Genomic DNA, 20475 nt, shown 5'->3' with positions numbered 1-20475 from the left:
GCAGAGCGGGGATTACCGCGTCGTCTACGCCGAGGTTTCCTGGCAGCTTCCCTTGCTTCCGATATGATACTGTCTGGGTAGTTATTTATGCGCAGTTGTTTGTGTATTTTTTGTTCGCCCACTGGTGGATTATTCATCGGCAGTTCCTCACCACATCAAGATAGCCGTCGCTCAATCTCAATTCCTAAGGGCACAGCGACTATCGTCTAACCCCATGATGCAAGCCGAGAGCGAACAAAAAATACACAAACAACTGCGCATAAATAACTACCCAGACAGTATCATATCGGAAGCAAGGGAAGCTGCCAGGAAACCTCGGCGTAGACGACGCGGTAATCCCCGCTCTGCCTTCCTTAAACTACCGTTCAAGTCCGATGAAGTACACCACCATGTGAACAAAGCAATACGGAAATACAAGTTGCCGGTACGTGTCGTATACGAGCACTCGGGCAGCCTCAGGCGTCAACTGTGCCGTTCGGCGCTGTTACCACCCAAGTGCGTAAACGAGCCCAACACTACTGAAAAAAGACGAAGAGGACGTCCCTTAGGGCCTTGCATTACCTGTGAGTCTGGAGGCGAACGAGTATGTATGACAAAGAATGTAGTCTACGAATTGCAATGCAAATGGTGCCGGGAAACGTATGTAGGGGAGACGGAACGCTCCTTGGAAACAAGAATTTGGGAGCACAATGGCGAGGCACGCCGTCGCACTCTCGATAAGCCATGGGGTGACCACGTGCGCGACAAACATTCTGGCGAGAGTATAGCTGCTGCGGATAGTGTGTTCTCGGCTGTGTCAGTCCTGGCAAGGGCAGGCGACAGAGCAAGCAGAAAACTCCGAGAAGCTGTTGAAATCCGCAACTTGCGGCTGCAAGTAAACACTAATGCTGGCTGGGCACTACTGTGAATATATCGTATCTGGATATTAATATATCACCAATCCCTTTCGCCACCTTTGTAGCTGACACATTTGGCGCAAACACAGCACAGCACAGTATATTTACTGCTCCTTTGTAGAGTGCACATCATTGCAAACCTGATGAGGGCTATATGCCGAAACGTTGTTTTAACTACGAAAATGTGTTCGAACGTTGCAGTGTAAATAGAAGGGAGCGAGTCTGCTCCATCTGTAATTCTGTATGAAACTGCAGGAGGCCTCACCGCTTCTAATCTATTATTTATTTGTTTTATTTATTTCTGCACCTCGTCGCATGTCAAGACAGCCAATTGAATTTAGGCCGTAGGGTGAGACCAACCACGGAAGAAGAGAAAAAGAAAATGAAAAGCCCTGCATGCATTCCCCCGATACATTTCGCATACTCATTCTTCCAAGTTGCTTTACATTATGATCTTGCATTTGAAAGACCTATTTGAATATTGTGGCCAGCTGTCTTTGATGGTACGGTACAGGTATGGGATAGCGCCAGGCATCTTTTCGCTTGCCGTTCTTCGGCAACAGCTCTCGCCTTCATCTCTGGTGCGGGTGTAATCTAGTGACTTCGAACATGCGTTATAATAGACCAATCCCTTTGTCTGGGTTCGTGAAAAGGGCAACCCATGCAAATCAGCTCGTGTGAAGTGCATGGTTTTGTATGTAGTTGGTATGGGGTAGCTTATGGGACAGAGAGACTTTTGCTCCCCGAGCTTGCGTATGTACTTCAAAGTAAGTAGTGTTTTACGTCGACCATGACGGCTACAATGCCCAACCATACCACAACGAACTGATCAGTTACATCATTTTATTGCAAAAAGTTTCCATCTGGTCGAATAACATGCATGATGAACTAGGCAAAAAAAGCATAGCGTAGGGCCCTGAGCGAAATAAATGAACTTTCTCTTTGCATTCGGGGGTAATACGACACCGTTTACCACCTTGAAGACCTAGGCAAAAAAGCATAGGGATGTTTTAACTTTTTCATTTCTCCTGGGTTCTTTTCAAGACATAACCTAGGATTCGAGCCCGCACTATCGCCCTGCATGCATTCCCCGATACACTTCGCATGCATACTCATTCTTCCAAGTTGGTTCACGTTATGATCTTGCATTTGAAAGCCCTATTTGAATATTGTGGCCAGCTGTCTTTGATGGTACGGTACGGGACAGGTACGGGATAGCGCCAGGCATGCCGACGGCACAAACACACAAACACGGAATTGAAGCTGTGTGGACCCTGGCTAGCGCCAGACATTACTGAAGTAACGTCTTTTGCATAGCTACGGGAATTAAATGTTCGTTTAAAACATTACCGGTCTTACAGTAAGCAAGCAATTTCCACTTTCTGTTTGTTTGTTGAACCATTCTGCTCAATAGACGAGCTGGCTCAGTCCTCCGTTTTACACTGACCGCTACGGCTACAAAGTATGCGCTAAGATGGTTCCGAATGGAGACGGCTTGGGCCTGGGCACGCACATTTCCCTCAAGATTGTCGTCATGAGGGGCAATTTTGATGCCATTCTGCATTGGCCATTCAAGAAGAAAATCCAATTTACCATTCTTGATCAAGCAGCTGCTCCCAAGCATATATCGGCAGGTTTCATCGCAGACAAAAACTCCGAATCTGTTCAGCGTCCGACTTCAGAGATGAACCTTGCTTCAGGTGGGTTTACTCTTGACTGATTTTTTGGGGGGTGGGGGGGGGGGGGGTGGGGGGAGGCTTATTGGAATTTCCTGCCATTCAGCCCTGTTAAAAACTTCATTTTGTTGATTACATGCATAGTATACCGTGCAGCAACATGGGCCTTAGGCCGATTCCACACTACACCAAATCCTGTCTAAAAAGCCATTTTTCAGGCACTTTCAGGCAAGTTGCCATGGCGATCACTTTGAGGAACGCGCGAAAGTGAAAAGTGCTTGTTGTCTACAAAGCAACACCAGCACCCTCTTTCAAGGCAACTTTTTACCTTTTCAGGACACTTTTCTGACTTTTCTTCAGCCTTTCGATTTTTCCCGAATTTGTTTCCTGTCGTATCTTTCAGTTGTTGTGAGTTTTGAGCTGTCGATGTTTAGCCAGGAGCTTGAGGGCAAGCTGATCGAGCTTTGGAACGGACATTTGAGGCGACCTCCGGGCGGTACAGTTCGCAGGAACTACGCCGGAGGAGATCGCCATCAAGCTGAATTTGTTTGCTGAACAGCTCCGGGAGGAAGCAATCTATACTGCGTCGATCGTCCATTCCAAAATCGACAACATGAAAACGAAGGCGAAAGGACTGTACGAGACATACACAAAGAAAACTGCCACCGGAATGCCTGTTGGCGAGGTTGACGAATATTCGACCTATGGTCTGGAATCCGCCTACACAGCGTGGTCAAATTTCAAGATTTGGCACGCGAAAATGGGTGATATTCGAGGATTTGGACCAACAAAGAGCCTCTCCACCACCGCCGTTGCTAGATCAAGCACAGGAAAGCCACCGGAATGCCACCGGAATGCCTGTTGGCGAGGTTGACGAATATTCGACCTATGGTCTGGAATCCGCCTGCACAGCGTGGTCAAATTTCAAGATTTGGCACGCGAAAATGGGTGATATTCGAGGATTTGGACCAACAAAGAGCCTCTCCACCACCGCCGTTGCTAGATCAAGCACAGGAAAGCCTCACAGTCTAACCTTCAAAGCAAAGTCCCGTGATCGACACTTGTAGGTGTGAATGCAGCTTCACATTATAAGCCACTTTATGCCTTCAAGGCAAAGCCACGTTCGGCGTAGTGTGGAATCGGCCTTACAGAATTGCATTAACAAAAGGAATACATTTCTGTATGTGGCAGGGGTATGTGAGCATTAATTTGATTGTGCGTGCGTGTGTGTGTGTGTATTAGTGTTGAAACAATCTCACCGGGTACTCGTTAGCTCGCACGCCAGAAACTCGCCTCGTTTGTGCGGCCAGCTCGTTTGCACTAACGAAAACCGTACTCCGTACACATGGCAGTACATGTCGACCGGGGATCCCGGGAGTCGTAGAGTATTTTACAACTACCTGGTGGATCAAGAGTCCAGTCCCGCGTAAAGTGAAAATCACTCGCAGTTACAGCGACTGTATGCCTGCACGACACTTGAGTTGTTTCAGTTGTCGTTGCAGCTTTGGTGGACTCTACTGATGTCTTGTTCCGCATATGCTGACCTGTCGCAGGATATGCTTCGGTCACCTCTCCATTCGAGTGAAAGTTACGCTTTAGTCGTTTGGAAGTTTTCTCCCGCGATGCAGCGAAGACCAGAGCTACTTGCAATCTTTGCGAAACGGTCTATTCTTACAAAGGCTACTCAACGACGGCGCTGAAAAGACATCTCTACACCAAACAGCAGTCTGAAGTGAAGCAGCAGTAACCCCAAATGCCAGCGGTGATTTGAACCAGCTGAAAAAATCGAACTTAGAAAAAAATATATTCAAAAAATCATATTTGACACATCAATGAACTTGTTAGCTCGCTCGATAGCTTGCTCGTAATAGTGGAACTGATCGCTCGTTTGTTATAGATACGCTCGTTTCAACACTAGTGTGTATACGTGTGGGTGTGTGGGTGTGCACCCGCGAGCAAGTGCATTGTTGGATTTCAAACTTTCAACATGTCTTTATCGAAATTATAATAGAGGTAAACACAATGAGAACGAAATAAGAACTGAGTAAGATATTCCGACAGTGCGCATGCTGTGCTGGTATGCGTACGGGAAGTGAGTACAAAGATACTGGAAAACAAATGTGGAGAGTGGGATGCGTATATGGATACACCACGCCCCTTCGGAGATAAACACATTTTATCTAACAAAATAGAAGCACGTTAGTGATAGACAGCGCAACGAACAGAACACGCAATATAGCAGGAAAAGAGGCAGAAAGAGAATGCCAATGAGCAATTTGGAATACTGTAATTTTACCAATTTTTCGATGTACTTTTATTTTCGGTACTTTCGGTGCATCTGTTTCATGCCTAAAATTTCAATACACCGAACAAACACTAACACACATAACCCAATAGGGAACTGCTTCTCTGTACCGAATATTTCTGTTCACCTAACCTAGCTTTTTGCTCTCATACCGAAAATTTCTGTTCACCTAACCTAGCCTTTTGCCCTCATACCGAAAATTTCTGAAATTAGAGAAATTAAACAGACACATAAATCTGTCATGTGATTCTCCGGACTTGTTGAAATGATGTTGACTGGGAGGTTCTGCTTGCAGGCCAATGCAGGGGCGGCGGCTGTGTCGTTGACCAGAAGCAGGTGTTGCAGGTGGAGTAGCAGGCTGAGTTCTACTTGAGGTGCTGAAGGGAGTGCAACAAATCTAACGGGAGTAGAGGCTGCGTCAGGCGATGGGGAAGGCGACACTCTGGGACGAAGAAATCGGTGGTTGCTCCAGTAGATCCAACCACTAGGCAGCTTCATATGATAATCACGGTGTTGGCCGATACCCGACAATTGTACCAGAAGTTGACCATAGCTTGGTACGCGGGTGCTGCATATCAACTGGAGTACCCAAAGGCAAACAAGGTCAAGAGCTGGCAGGCCGGTTGTAGAGCTGCTGAGTAGACTCCATGCGTTGCGATGACTGACGGTCAATCTCCGGGACTTGACGCTGCCACTCAGCGCCAAAGCTAGCATGATGTGCAAACAAGAATGATGACAAAGGGAGACCATGCAGAGCTTGGGCCACACTTCGGCCAGTGGCATTGGGAGTGCTCCGCCATTCCAGCGGGGCACGTTGAAACAAATCCACATCCAGGTCACCCTTCCATGTGGTTTTCTGGATCAACAACTTCATGGCCTTCACAGCGTTCTCTGCAACCCCTTTTGACTGGAAATAATGCGGAGGAGATGTCACCTGACGAATAAACCTGGCTTCACAGAACTTCGTGAAATGGTGACGCAGAAATTGCGGACCACTGTCATTAGCGAGGACTTCTGGGTGCCTATGTCAAGAAACCAGCGACGTAGAGAGCGGACGACGTCTGCGGATGAAGCAGTACGGCCAATCTTGGCGACGCACGGCCAACCAGTGAAACGGTCATCGTGTACTAGGTATTGCCAGCTTTCACACTCGAAGAGGTCAGTGCTGGTATGTTGAAATGGCAGGCTAGGCATACAGTCTTGACAGCGAAGAGGCTCCTTGGGCTGAGAAGCACCATGCAAGCGGCATTCGTCACAGCTGCGGACAACGAGTTCAATGTCAGATGACAGACCAGGCCAGAATACTACCTCAAATACTTGCCGTACACGGGACTTTGTGCAGATCAAACCTTGATGGCAGGCCTGCAGATAAGACAGTACCCAGCGACGCAGGGCCGTGGGGATCAGAAGGCAGGGGGACCTTTCATCGCCAGATCACCACCGACAGACAAATACTCATGAACGTTCCAGTATAGCTGGAGAGTTGCGGGCAATTGAGACTTCTTCTGAGGGAAACCGTTGATGATGAATTGAGCTAGACACTGGTAGTCAGTATCAGCTTGGGAGGCAGATCGGAGCTCATGGAAATGTTAGTTACCAGAGTCCTCTAGCAGGCATGCTCGGATAGCTGTACCTTGGGAGGGTAAATCCTCGCCAAGTTCATGGTCCGGACGGGGTCATGGACCGGATGACGGGAAAGCGCGTCAGGCAACACGTGGTCAATGCCTTTACGCCAAGTAATGTGCAACTGATAAGGCTGGAAGTTTTAAATTACAAGCCACTGTAGTCGAGGGTTCTCCATCTGGACCAGATAGTACGAGTTGAGAATTGGCTCGAGCGAGCGGTGATCAGTCACGACTTCAAATGCTGAGTCAGAGAAATAGACCTAACACTTGCGGACAGCCCAGGTGACTGCAAGACATTCAAGCTCGGTTACGGCATATCGTGACTCTTTGTCAGATAGAAAACGACTCCCACGCTGGACATTCGCCAGTTTACGTCAGCGTGCTCCTGCCACAACACATATCCAAGACCGTTTTTCTCTGACGCGTGAGTCTCAAGGCGAACCCGGTTGGGAAAATGACAGAACAGGTGGTAAAACCAGGGTGGACTTTACAGAGTTACATGCACCGGTGTGCATGGACTCCCAGAGACACTCATTGCTGCTGGACTGGAGCAGCGGACGTAATGGGTCGCTGAGATTGGCAATCTCTGGCGAGGAATCACTGCACTTGTTGATCAGACCAAAGAACGAGCGGATGTCGGTGCGATTGACTGGCACAGGGAAGTCGGTGATGGCGGCAGTCTTGTCCGTGTCGACAGTGCAGCCATTAGCATTGATATGGTAAACACAATAATTGACCTCAGAGTCGCCCGACCACAAACTTCTTGACACTGAGGGTGATGCAATGCTTAGATGCTCGGAGCAGGACGTCCCGGGCGTGGGTGTAATGAGCGCTCAGGTTGGTGTCATACATAAGGCCGTCATCCACTACCTTCGAGAAGTTAGTTAGCCCGTCAAAAGCGGCGTCGGTACAAGAGGTGAACACGTCACCATCTGACACAAGGCCCTGTGGATTAAGGAGAAACCGACACCACGGCATGATGAATGTGGTCAGTGGTTTGGCGTCATCAGAAAACAGGATCTGCCAATAATCATGTCTCGTGTCGAGTTTAGTGAAAACTTGCCTTTGCCGATAGCTGCTCCGGCATTATGCGGTGTACGGGCAGGATGGGACAGTCTGTACACTTGGTGGTTTGGCTTACGGAGGTGAACAGTGAGACGCATCTCAGTGGCACCCTTCTTCTCCACGTGAACAATTGCGTGACACCATTCAGAAAGCCCTGTCGCCGGTTCGATGATGCCATCGTCAATCATACCATCCAGCTGAGATTTGATCTGATTGCTGAATACAACTGGGTTCGGCATCGGGTTGCAGCTTGATGTCCATCGGAAGACCATCCATGGGTGGCAACTGCGAGCAGTCAAAGACGACCGCCAACTCATCGATGAGTTGTTGCTAGAGCTGCTGGACTGCGTCGGGGTCCGTGCTGGAGGAACGTACGGATATGGATGTGGGCCATGAATCAGGCAGCAAGGTCAGAGCAGACAGACTTTGACGGGAGAGCAACGCCCCATCCAAGTCCTCATACACGTGCGGGACAGCGGAGTGTGTTATGGAACCAAGGGTCAGAGTCGTTTGCAGCTTTTCAAGACTGATCAGGGCTGCTCAACTTGCCGTATGCACGATATTGTGGTCAGGGAACAGGTTTTCGGGGAAATCTCCTTGGAGAGACAAGTGTGCCGGTCCAATAGCGTCCATATCACTACCAGTGTCGGGCATCCAGGGGAAACTTGTCGGCAGGGCCGCAAATACTAACCGTGTGTCAATGGTGATGGTGTGGGCATCGCGTGAAGATGTGGCACGTTGTAGTTGGAGCTGTCCTCCGGATTTGGAGTGCGAACCCGGGGAAAGGAGCGGCACATGGATTGGAATGGCCAATATTCTGGCATCCCTTACACGTCTTGTCCTTTGCCGGACACAGTGACTTTTGATGTGCCCTGCGGCCACAATTCGGGCGCTTCCCAGCAGGCTGCGCGGGCTTGCCGGAAGCCTTGGTGGGATTACTGCTGGGGGGGGGGGGGGGGAGAGGGGCTGCTGCTTGTGCTCCTTGGCGCGTTTGTAAGGAGATTTCCTCGCGGCCAGTACCTGGGACGTCATGGGGTGAATACTGGACGAAGTGACACTGACGGCTTTTTCAGCACGACATAACTTGACGGCATCAGCCAATGTCAGGTCATTAACAGCCAACAACTGGAGACGAGTCTCGTCACTGAGTATTCCGGTTACAAGCAGGGGGAAGTAAAATACAGGGAGGAGACACGAGCATCCGCGGCCAGTTCGACGATTGCCTCAGACCCGTTTTCACCCGGCGGCTGAGATTGGGGTAAGATGGGTACCGAAGTATGCAGGTGCGTGCGCGGATCAGGATTCTCTCGATCAGGGAGTAGTAAAATACCTACCGCCAAAGAGACTCCTGCTACAGCCTGTAGAAACCATGGAGTAGTACAATACAGTATTGCACTACTCCATGGTTGAAACTCAGCGCTGAAAATTTCCAACAATTGTCTGCCTTTGCAAAGTTTGGTAGCGAACCAACCTACCTACAACTACGTCTCGATAGAAGTCCAGCAATAGTGGTATCACTTTGGGAGATTCTTGTGTGCCGTGGACATTCGTGGATATTTTCTGTGTCGATACAAGATACAAGCTGTTTACAACGACGTAGCCTGCATTTCAATCCTTGGCGTACTTCAGAACATTTCGGTCTGAAAAGTGAACTCCCGAATCTCCAATACACCGTAATATGAAATCCTCATCATTACAAGGAAGGTAGAGAAGTACTGGTTGATCACAACTGGGGAGAAAAAAGGTGCGATCGTGTGGGATCCTAGAGCTTTTTCGACTTCGAAATCGGTGCACTCGCTTTTCAACTCTAATTTATCGTACACGTATTGTACTCAAGGAAATACTCTTGGTTCTCTTTCTCCGTGCTGTTGATGGGGACAAATTTTGGAAGGGTGGCACCTTCCCTAATAAGCCGTTGCAGGTCCTCATCCAGAGACTGACAGAATGCTGTTGAACGACTTTGGCTTGCCAGATGTTGGTTACGAGCGTAATTGTTCCAGGCCTCCAGACAGGACGAAAAGTCAGCCAGTTTGGAGGATGACAGAGGAGTAAAGGTCGCTCCGCTGACGCCGGTTTAGGAGCTGGGGAAGTTTGAGCATGAGCAACGCCAGAACTATTACTTGCCACAACACCTACGGATCCAGTTTGCTGCTGGAGTGTCTGCATTGTTTGCTGAAACAACACAGCCATTTTTTGCTCCCTGGCTTCAGACGCCTTTGCCCGTGCTGCCAACGACTGGGTCAATGCAACGATGTCACTGGGGACAGAGGGTGTGGACGCAGCTCGGTCGTCCGTGGACATGGCATTCGCAGTTATACAGACAGGCAACTACTAACAAAAATAGATTTTAATAGAATAATGACTCCACTAATGTTTGCTTGGCCGTGCACAACGCAACTAGATGCAAACACAGGGCACAGATCCAATCATCATCATCATCATAATCTGCGTTGCCGAAAATAATAATATTAGTAAAATAAAAAATGTGGAAAGGAAGAGGACATATGGATACGAGTTAAGAGTAACTTTCCATCACTGTAACTGGATACTATATACAGTCAGAAAGTGCAATAACTAGGCACAAAACTGACAAGAGTACTGAGACATTCGACGTCCTGACACCTAGCTTCAACACATCTCCGTAGCGCTAACCGACAGCCTTCCAACTTGGAAGGTTCAAGGTTATGAAAATACCAAAGAGGGGAAGGCAAGCGCAACGAAAACGAGCGAAGGCTGTCGGTTAGCGATACGGAGATGTGTTGAAGCTAGGTGTCAGGACGTCGAATGTCTCAGTACTCTTGTCAGTTTTGTGCCTAGTTATTGCACTTTCTGACTGTATTATAGTATCCAGTTACAGTGATGGAGAGTTACTCTTAACTCGTATCCATATGTCCTCTTCCTTTCCACATTTATTTATGGCTCAACATCCGAGTTTCAAATTGCACACCTGATGAGCCGTCACAAACCATATGGCGAAACGTACGTCGTGTGAAACAACTTGTTTTGTAGTCAACTTGTCCATCACAATGTCATGCATGAGGAGTACTGTAGGAGTTTGGCTTTCGGCTTGTACAATTCGTTTTCGCAAAGCTTCCCATTTCTTTACTTATCTTTGATATTTATGACCCACCCAAGTTGGGTGGTGTGCTGCTTTGCTGCTTCGAATTGTAGTTAGACCGCTTTGTCAAATATCGTACTGGTCTCGTCATCGTCCAGTAACAATCGACATTCTTTGTTTCGTTGGGACTGTAGCTTTTGCTCGTTTTCGTTGCGCTTGCCTTCCTCTCTTTGGTATTTCCATAACCTTGAACCTTCCAAGTTGGAAGGCTGTCGTTATCGCTACGGAGATGTGTTGAAGCTAGGTGTCAGGACGTCGAATATCTCAGTACTCTTGTCAGTTTTGTGCCTAGTTATTGCACTTTCTGACTGCATATTATAGTATCCAGTTACAGTGATGGAGAGTTACTCTTAACTCGTATCCATATGTCCTCTTCATTTCCACATTTATTTATGGCTCAACATCCGAGTTTCAAAATGAAAAATAATATTAATAAACGGCATTATGCAGCTGTGTTAGAAGTAGATGCACAGTGTGACTGCCAGGCATCTCTATCAGATGCCAACTGGCAATTCTCATACAGATCCAATGGTTGACAAAAAAATAGTCAGTAGTGTTGAAACGATCTCACCGGGTACTCGTTAGCTCGCTCGCCAGAAACTCGGCTCGTTTGTGCGGCCAGCTCGTTTGCACTTACGAACACCATACACCGTACTCCATACACATGGCAGTACATGTCAACAGGGCAGTCGTAAAATATTTCACGACTTCCTGGTCGATCGAGAGCCCAGTCTCTCGCAAAGTGAAAATCACTCGCAGTTACAGTGACTGTATGCCTGAACAACACTGAATTGTTTCAGTTGCCGTTACATCTTTGGTGGCCTCTACTGATGTCTTGTTCCACATCTGCTGACCTGTCGCAGGACTTGCTTCTGTCAACTCTCCATTTGAGTGAAAGTTACGCTCAGTCGTTTGGAAGTTTTCTCCCGCGATGCAGCGAAGAACATGGCTACTTGCAATCTTTGCAAAACGGTCTATTCTTACTGTTAGGCCCACAAGTAATTACATGTAGTTCATATTCATTAGTTCATTCATTATTTATTTTGCCTGGGTAGCTACTTGCGCATCCATGTTTGCCATAGCTACCCAGGCCCTTTATATTGCGTTGCTCTCTCTTCAACTCTCTCTCTCTTCAGTAAGCCCTCTTCAATAAGCTCTCTTCAATAATCACCATGTAGTCGTTTCGTTCGTCCTGGTCTTAGGTTGCGTTTGGTTGGGCATTTTCAGAATGTAAATGAGAACCATTCTGGAATGGGAATCGGCAAGAATCACCTGACCAAACTAACGCGCCAGAATCAATTAGGAATCACTTGACATAGCAATTCCATGATGTCGTTGTGGAACGGCGGCTGTCTTTTCTTTTACCCGACTCTAGTTTCCTTGAGAGAGTCAAGGTACTTCTGAGTGCATGATTTGAGGCACTTGAACCTGTTGCTACATTGTTTGGCTCATCGCAGCCATTATCATTTTTGATTCCGGAATGAGAATGCTCATTCCAGCATGTTAGGTGGAATGATCATTCTCCAAAAAGAATCATTCTCAGCGATTCCCATTCTGGAATCATGTGGAATGTGACCAACCTAACGCACTTTTTTGACCAAACAAACGGGCGAGAATGATTCCGAGTGATTCCAAGTGATTCCCATTTGGGAATGTGACCAACCAAACGTAACCACCAAACGAAAGCCTGAGAGCCCGAGCGAGAGTCTGTGCCCAAGCACTGAGAGCGTCGACCGGCCCATGTCAGGGACACGCAAGGCAGCCTGCAAGTCGGGCGCTACACTGGACCAAACCAGCGACAGTCCCAGTGCTAGTGATCGTGACAGCCAAGTAGTCGTGAGCCAGATGAAGGTAATGCTGGACAGTTTCCAGGCGCAGCTCCGGACCGAGCTGAAGTCTCTTGTAAAAGACACTTTGGCCGGCCTACTGAAGAAATTTGATGACCTTCACACGACAGTCAGCGAGCAGCGCCTTGACATCAACCGCCTGTCAGCGGAGAATCGTCGGCTCAGGACAGCTGTCGACAAATGTTCCGACGATGTAGTGAGGGTGGAGAACGGCGCCAAGACCGCCATTGCAGAGGTAAAGGAGACGTTCGCCACCATCACTGCCCGCCATCCTGTCGCCACAGCCACCTGCCAAAATCTGGTGGATACGCCCATACAAGGCACACCAGAAGCGACACTCCGTGACCTTGTGGCGGAAGCTACCGACAAGTGCAGCAGGGTTCACAATGTTGTGGTACGCGGCCTGACAGAGAGCAGCTCAGAGAACCTCCCGGCCATAATTGGAAGCCTCGCGCCAAACATAGCGCTGAGTGAGATCAAGTCTGCTACCCGCCTAGGCCAGCAACCGCGCCGTGACACTGCCAGCACAGCTAACACAAGTGCTACAGCCAGTACTACAGGCCAGCACACTGGCGTGAGACCGGCTCGCCTTGTACATGTTGTCCTGACGCCTCAAGCCAAGTCTCAGCTCATGCAACATAAAACGAAAGCTACTTACCGCGGTGAGAAAGTCTACATCCAGCATGACCTGACCCGGCAAGAGCAACAACGGCGGAGAGCACTTGTCCCTAAGCTCCGAGCTCTTAGGGACAAGGGAGTTCAGTGCCACCTGCCCCGGGATGTTATCATGCACAGCGGAAAACCTCTATCCACAGAGGACATTGCCCGTATGCTCAATACTTCCCAATAGGACTCAGCCCGGGCATCCCCAGCAACGCCAATAATAACCTCAAAGCTAAGTATTGCTCATATCAATGTATGTAGTCTTTTTCACAAGTTAAATGAAGTTCATTACCTAATGCATCACCATAAAGTAGATATTCTAGCCATAACGGAGACTTGGTTGACCAACACTGTGCCTAACAACTCCGTACACCTCCGTGGCTATAGCATTTATCGGCGAGACCGACAAGACAAGACTGGGGGAGGAGTATGCATCTATGTCCGTGATGGACTGCAGCACAATCGAATAGGGATCACGAACGATATAGAAGCAGTGTCGATACATGTACGTCTTCAAGAAATCACACTAAACATTATTGCTGCATACAGATCGCCGTCCACGCCTGTCATATTCTGGCAGAAACTGACTGATACAGTGGACAACATCTCAGGATCCACAGCAGCAAAATCGCACACGATAGTCATTGGTGATTTCAATGTCAATGTTCAGAACCACAATCACCCACACTACACCCACCTCCAAACCTTCTGCAGCGATAACAGTTTACGAAACGTGGTACTCGCCCCCACGAGGCTGCCGAGCAACTCCACCATTGATCTCGCATTAGTACCTAACCTGCTTGCTCAGTTGCCAAACTCACAGCCGCGTGGAAACAATGTCAATTCCATCACATGCTCCGTTCAACCATGCGACGTATCTGACCACCAACTTGTCATTCTCGAGCTATCTACCATGCTACGAACATTCAAAGAAGAACGCATTACTATTCGTAAGCCTCCAGTTCGAGCGATAAACATTCAACAATTCCAAGACGACATTAGCTCCAGTTTGACTGCTCTCCATAATAACAACACTTCGCCATCTGAGATCACTCTAAACGAGCACATTGCCCTATTCCAAACCTCAATAGCTGACACCCTTGACAAGCATTGTCCGACCACGACCATCACCACGTCACCACGATACAAACCTTCTCTTTGGGTGGACGGTGAACTAAGGCAATTACTCTATCGCCGGAAAAGAGCACATAGGAAAATGATACAGAGACCGGATGATCAACGTCTAACTCAGGCTTTCCGTGCTCTAAGGCGCGAAAGTAAACTCCTCATGCGAAGAAAGAAAGCTGCGTATTTCCAAAACGAACTGACTCGAAACAATCGCAACCCAAGGCTACAGTGGAAAACAATCAACTCTTTGCTTGGGAGAACAACTGTGTACCATGAGCCCCATGCCTCAGTCAAAGACATTTCAGCAACGTTCGCCAGGATAGTCTCACCTCGAGCCCCTGCCCCAGCAACACCTGCAGGTGCAGCTAGCACCGTGACCTTTGGACACCTCAACGTATCACCGACCGCTCCACAGCGCGCTTCGAGTGCACCCTCACGATCAGGCACAGGTATCAAACTACCGATCGGACCAATGCCAGAGCCGTCCCTCACTGAGTTTGAACCGGTGTCAGCAGCAACCATAGTGTCCCATTTGAAACGCCTTGACAGCCACAAAGCAAGTGGTCCAGATAAAATACCTCCGTCCATCTACAAACTCCTCCAGAAACAAATCGCTCCCTCTCTTGCCCAGCTCTTCACCATCTCTTTCAGATCAGGTATTTTTCCCTCTTTATACAAGATTGCCAACGTTCGTCCAATTCACAAGCGCGGGAGTTCATCTGATCCCAGTAATTATCGACCTATTTCCCTCCTCCCGATCGCTTCCAAGCTGCTGGAGAGGTGCGCGTATGAGCAGATCATGTCGCACATACAAGGTGAATCATTTCCGAACGCGTTGCCGAATGAACAGTTCGCCTACCGCAAGCAGCATTCCTGCGAAGATCTTTTAGCCACGACAACAAACGACTGGCAAGCATGTCTAGACAAGGGCCAATTTGTTGTCGCTGCTTTTCTCGATCTCAGCAAAGCATTTGACACAGTCAATCATGCCTCCCTTCTTCAAGAACTCTTCTCTATTGGTGTCGGTGGTACTGCACTGCAATGGATAGCTAGTTTCCTATGTGACCGTCGCCAACGAGTAGTCACGAAGCATCAGGAAGGTGAACAGTACACACCTACAAGAGGTGTACCTCAAGGGTCAACATTGGGTCCTGCCCTCTTTAACCTATCTGTCCGAGCTCTGCCATCATGTACCATCACGAGCAAGGTTCGGCAATTTGCAGACGACGTGTCTATGTATAAGGCAGGCACAAACTTGCAGAAACTCACTGATGATCTCTCTGCTGACATATCTGTCATCAGAGAGTACCTACGTGACCGAGGTCTCAATCTTAATAACTCCAAGACTCAATTTATCATCATAAGACAAAAAACAAAATGTGTTCCTCCTAACATCTGCCTTCGGCTCGGCGATGTCCTCATATCCCCAACACCAACGGTGAAGTATCTTGGCCTCACCATTGACGAACATCTATCATTCTCCTCATATGTCACTGAAGTTGAGAAAAAGGTCGGAACAAAACTTGCCATGTTCCGGAAGATCAGGGACAATCTGACACCGGCTGCGAGAAAGACCTTCTACTGCTCATTTATTCAAGCACTCCTCGAATATGGTTCTAATGCGTTTGTACACTGCCTTCACACCACACAACATGATAGACTAACTCGTATTGCTAACCGCGCTGTTAGGATTGTTTTTGGTTTCCCTTGGCACTATGATGTTTCAGTCTTACACACCAGATATGGCCTTGCTCCTATTGCACTGCGCTATCAGCTTAAACTGTATATTCTTGTCTTTCGGGCCATACGTGGCATGTGTAGCACTCTGCTCTCTGATTGCTTCTGCCTTCGTTCTGCCACAACACGCACAGCTGCCCATACACGTTCCCAGTCCATAGATTCACTTGCTCTGCCTAAAGCACGCACTCGTTATGGCTTATTCGCTTTGAGCTTTCTGGCTTCTGACCGCTGGAATTCTCTTCCAGCTGACATTCGCTCTTCCTCCTCGCTTTCACTATTCCGCAAATCTATACGTGACCACATAGGGTACCCTGTAAAAAGGCCTTAGGCCTGTGGGGATTGCCCTATTCAAAATTTAAATAATAATAATAATAATAACCTTAGTCATCCCGTCTCTAATAAATGTCGTTCCACCAACCTACTTTTTCCCGTTGTCAGTCTCTTGTTCGGACTCAACATTGGCGCCCAGCTTTTGCCGAAGCCCGCGACCCTGGGATTCTCGTGCTCTACCGCCTTGCATTCATCTCGTCACGTCAATCTCGTCTCGTCGCCAACCTCGTCTCATCTCCAACCTCGTCTCTTCTATGTCAACCTCGTCTCGCCCAAGTCATGCAGGTCAGCTACTTTCTTTATTTCTCTCTTTCTTTTTCATCCGTCCTTCATCGTAAAATTTATTTTCGGTTTATTTATTTCGTGAATTTTTTTGTAGTGTGTGTGCGCGCGTGTGTTCATAAATTATTAGTAAATTAGAGATCCGGTCATGGTGAGCCACGCTCTAATTGTTGATGTTTAGCAGAAGTGCAGCTACGCTATTTTTAGCCATGCAAGCAGTATCAGTAGGTTCCTCGTCACGTCTAGTTTCTTATCTTTAGACTTAGAGAAGTACAGGAACAATAACTGTAATGCATGATACTAGTAAACACTTTTGTGAGATCCGTGCGCGCGTGCAGTGTGTGTGTGTGTGTGTGTGTGTGTGTGTGTTTGTGTGTTTTTTCTTTCTCCCTCAGTCATGTTTTATATTTTTCTCTCTTTTTTCTTTCTTTTTTTTCTCCGGAAGGACGCTGCATTCTTTTTTTGGAGGAGTGGTATGTTAGGCCCACAAGTAATTACAGTCAACTTCGCTTATAACGACACTCGGCGGGGCATCAAAAAAGTGTCCTTATTCGCGAAGTCTCATTATAATTATGTATTACAGTTGGTAAACAGTTTCCTCTGAGACAAAAATGCGATAATACTCATAAAAAGGACACACTTCAGGCTCATTACAAACATCTTGAAAGTTTTTGTCTTCACAAGTATACTTTCAAGCCTTCTCATCAGGTGAAATACAGGCAAGGGAAAAGGAACAGGAACAGTGGATTAAATACAGTAAGAAGGTAGTAAAACAGCGCAAAAAAAAGAAAGAAAGAAAGAAGATAGCTAAAGTAAACAGCGAAAATTGCAATAATGACACAAAGGTGCAAATGCGAGAAAACTCAATAAGCGCGACATGTAGTGCGACAACAAGAGACAACCACTGGACATACATGTAACTAACGAGGTTTTGACGACCTACCTAACAGCCTAAGTGTGAATTTGATTTGTTTCTGCTTGCAAAGGCCTGCCTGTATTTCACCTGATGAGAAGGCTTGAAAGTATACTTGTGAAGACAAAAACTTTCAAGATGTTTGTAATGAGCCTGAAGTGTGTCCTTTTTATGAGTATTATTACAGTTGGATGGGACTTTGCTCTGGGCATGGAAATGCTGTCGTTATTCGCGAATTGTCGTTATATCTGCAGTCGTTATTAGCCAAGTTGACTGTACATGTACTTCATATTCATTAGTTCATGCATTATTCATTTGGCCTGGGTAGCTACTTGCGCGTCCATGTTTGCCATAGCTACCCAGGCCCTTTATATTGCGTTGCTCTCTCTTCAACTCTCTCTCTCTCTCTCTCTTCAGTAAGCCCTCTTTAATAAGCTCTCTTCAATAATCACCATGTTCGTCCTGGTCTTAGTCATCCCGTCTCTAATAAATGTCGTTCCACCAACCTACTTGTTCCCGTTGTCAGTCTCTTGTTCGGACTCAACATTACAAAGGCTGCTCAACGATGGCGCTGAAAAGACATCTCGACACCAAACAGCAGTCCGAGGTGAAGCAGCAGCAACCCCAAATGCCGGCGGTGATAATTTGAACCAGCTGAAAAAAAGTCGAACTTAGAAAATTAAAAAAAAATCATATTTGCCACTTCAATGAAACTCGTTAGATCGCTCGATAGCTTGCTCGTTAGTGAAACTGTTCGCTCGTTTGTTATTGATACGCTCGTTTCAACACAAGAAGTAAGTTCCCTGCGCAATGTTGGGTTTCAATCCTATCTGTATCGAAATACAATAGATGTAAACACAAGGAGAACAAAATGAGAACTGGGGAATAAATTCCGACGGCAGAGAAACAGTGCGCATGCTGTGCTGGCATGCGTGTGGGAAGTGAGTACAAAAGATACTGGCAAACACATAATGGAGAGCGGGATGCGTATATGGATGCACCATGCATGTGTAATTGCGTATGTTTGTGATAGTGTGCACATAATGTGTATGTGTGCATAGGTGGCTACGAGTGTGTTCTGTTCATGTTGATCTCTTATGCCTGTGCAGGGTATCAACGCTTCATTTCGCATGAGCTTCTTTTCGATGAAAGATGCCGATATCTGCAGGACGACACAATCTTCTTCAAGGTGCAAATCAAGGATCGGTTAATCACCAAGATCTTGGACCGCGTCAGTAGTTTTTACGCTGATTTTGAGCGCACCATGACATTGTTGCAGCTAGCGTAAAAATAAGCACAGTCTCCAATAATAGCACGTCTCCAATAATAGAACACCTTGGGGCGGCATTCAAAAAATAAAGTGCTCAGTCTCCATCATAAGCAAGCTCATCTCTCTTCCTCTCCGCTGCCTGGAAGATGATCTAAATGAATGGCGGTTGTCTGCTGCAGTGGCAAGATTGGCTGGAGGTGAGCCCAGTTGAAGAAAAAAAATACACGACTAGGCGCCCTCCTAGTCGGGATATTCTGGTGCATACTGTTTATTTCTAATGGACTAGGCACCGCTGATAACATGCATACAACAATGTTGTACATACCCGCTGGGACAGAACATGACGAATGAATTAAACTTTGTTTTCTTGATATTCGGGCACATTCGGGCACATTAAACGTATAACAGCACATGGGGTATACCCACACGTTATGTTGCTAAGCCCTTGCAAAAGGTGCTCAATGCCACGAGGGCAGAGCCAATAATGCGCGGCGACTTTATCGTTGTCTCCATCTGCTGTGCTAAAATTGCTGCTGCAATTCTTATTGATTCTCTCCTTATAATATCGCTATGCCCATTGCACCAGTATCATCATTGTTGTATGAGGATTGGCGGATCGCCATGAAACTCCAAGCTACAGCTGTATTCAGCCTAGTTACTTTGCTAGCTTGTGTACATGGAATGCCAACGCCTTCAGATGTGCCCTTGGCCTTGGTGCAGGGAATTCAACAGCGCGTTGAACCAAACTACATGAAATGCTCTCTCTCTCTCTCTCTCTCTCTCTCTCTCTCTCTCTCTTTCTGCGGTGTATCGCCAAACTGTTCCGCCTGCTCTTGTTGCCCTTCTTGCATTTCACCAATATTTTTTCTCACTTTAGCTTGGGATCTCTCACATTGTCCCGTGCATCAGTCCGGACAGGGCATACACATACAATGTCCCTACTTCATGATGCAGTAGGCAGTAGCACAGTATGGTTTCCTATTTTCTTCATTGCACGGCCAAACTGTCATGTACTAAATGGTGTCGACAAGTACTTTTTTAATAGTTTTAAACTGCATTTACAGTAGTGATTATTCAATCATGTATGTTAAGAAGACCATTTGACTTGAGAGGCTGCTCGTCTCAGGTCGTATCAACATGCCTATCAACATATCTCTGAACCTTTCAGAGGCCGAGACTTATTTTGTGTGTATTCAATAGGTTGTACTGTTGTGGACATGGAAATCCGGTCGCACGTCTAGCGGCCCCAGGGCGCTGGCCATGCAGCCGTGAGTAAGCGTTAAGAGCTAGCCGACAGTATGCGCTGCAGCGTGCTGGTCGCATCGGATCAACATGACTTTGTGCAGCGTTCTGTACGCGCTGAGGGCGCCGGCCCGATTTCTATGTCCACGACAGTGCATTGCGGTAGTGTTCATAGTACGTAGTTGTTTGTATTGCACACACATGTGCAGTGCGCGCCGCGCCGGCAAGGGGGTCGGATTTCAGTTGCCAGCACTGTACATGTGTTTGCAATATACATGTACATGTATTTCCGTGTGCCGCTCTCTGCCTGCTAGTTAGGACATATACATGACAAGTCAGGCGCGTAACACCACCGTTGGTGGTGGTCCGGCCAGG

The 20475-nt window shown here is 47.4% G+C and overlaps 2 protein-coding genes across 2 annotated transcripts in view; one reads left to right on the top strand and one right to left on the bottom strand.

The window, feature by feature from the left end:
• The window catches only part of LOC135821105 (uncharacterized), a 121305-nt gene that overhangs the window by 37348 nt on the left and 63482 nt on the right, over positions 1-20475 (bottom strand). The window lies entirely within an intron of this gene.
• Positions 1997-19994, top strand: LOC135820561 (TNF receptor-associated factor 5-like). Its single transcript, XM_065333632.1, has 2 exons — positions 1997-2596; positions 18698-19994. The coding sequence occupies exons 1-2, from the start codon at positions 2371-2373 to the stop codon at positions 18874-18876; spliced, it is 405 nt and encodes a 134-aa protein (XP_065189704.1). The 5' UTR covers positions 1997-2370; the 3' UTR covers positions 18877-19994.

The sequence above is a fragment of the Sycon ciliatum genome, chromosome 7 (assembly GCF_964019385.1).
Source record: "Sycon ciliatum chromosome 7, ocSycCili1.1, whole genome shotgun sequence".
Taxonomy (NCBI): domain Eukaryota; kingdom Metazoa; phylum Porifera; class Calcarea; order Leucosolenida; family Sycettidae; genus Sycon; species Sycon ciliatum.
Note: the sequence above shows the minus strand (reverse complement) of the source record. Positions and strands in the feature narration are given on the sequence as shown.

Bases quoted from the DNA above. Each gene is read 5' to 3' on its own strand.
- LOC135820561 (XM_065333632.1), top strand. From the start codon at position 2,371: ATGGTTCCGAATGGAGACGGCTTGGGCCTGGGCACGCACATTTCCCTC. The intron at 2,597-18,697 runs GTGGGTTTACTC...ATGCCTGTGCAG, and splicing joins AGAGATGAACCTTGCTTCAG to GGTATCAACGCTTCATTTCG.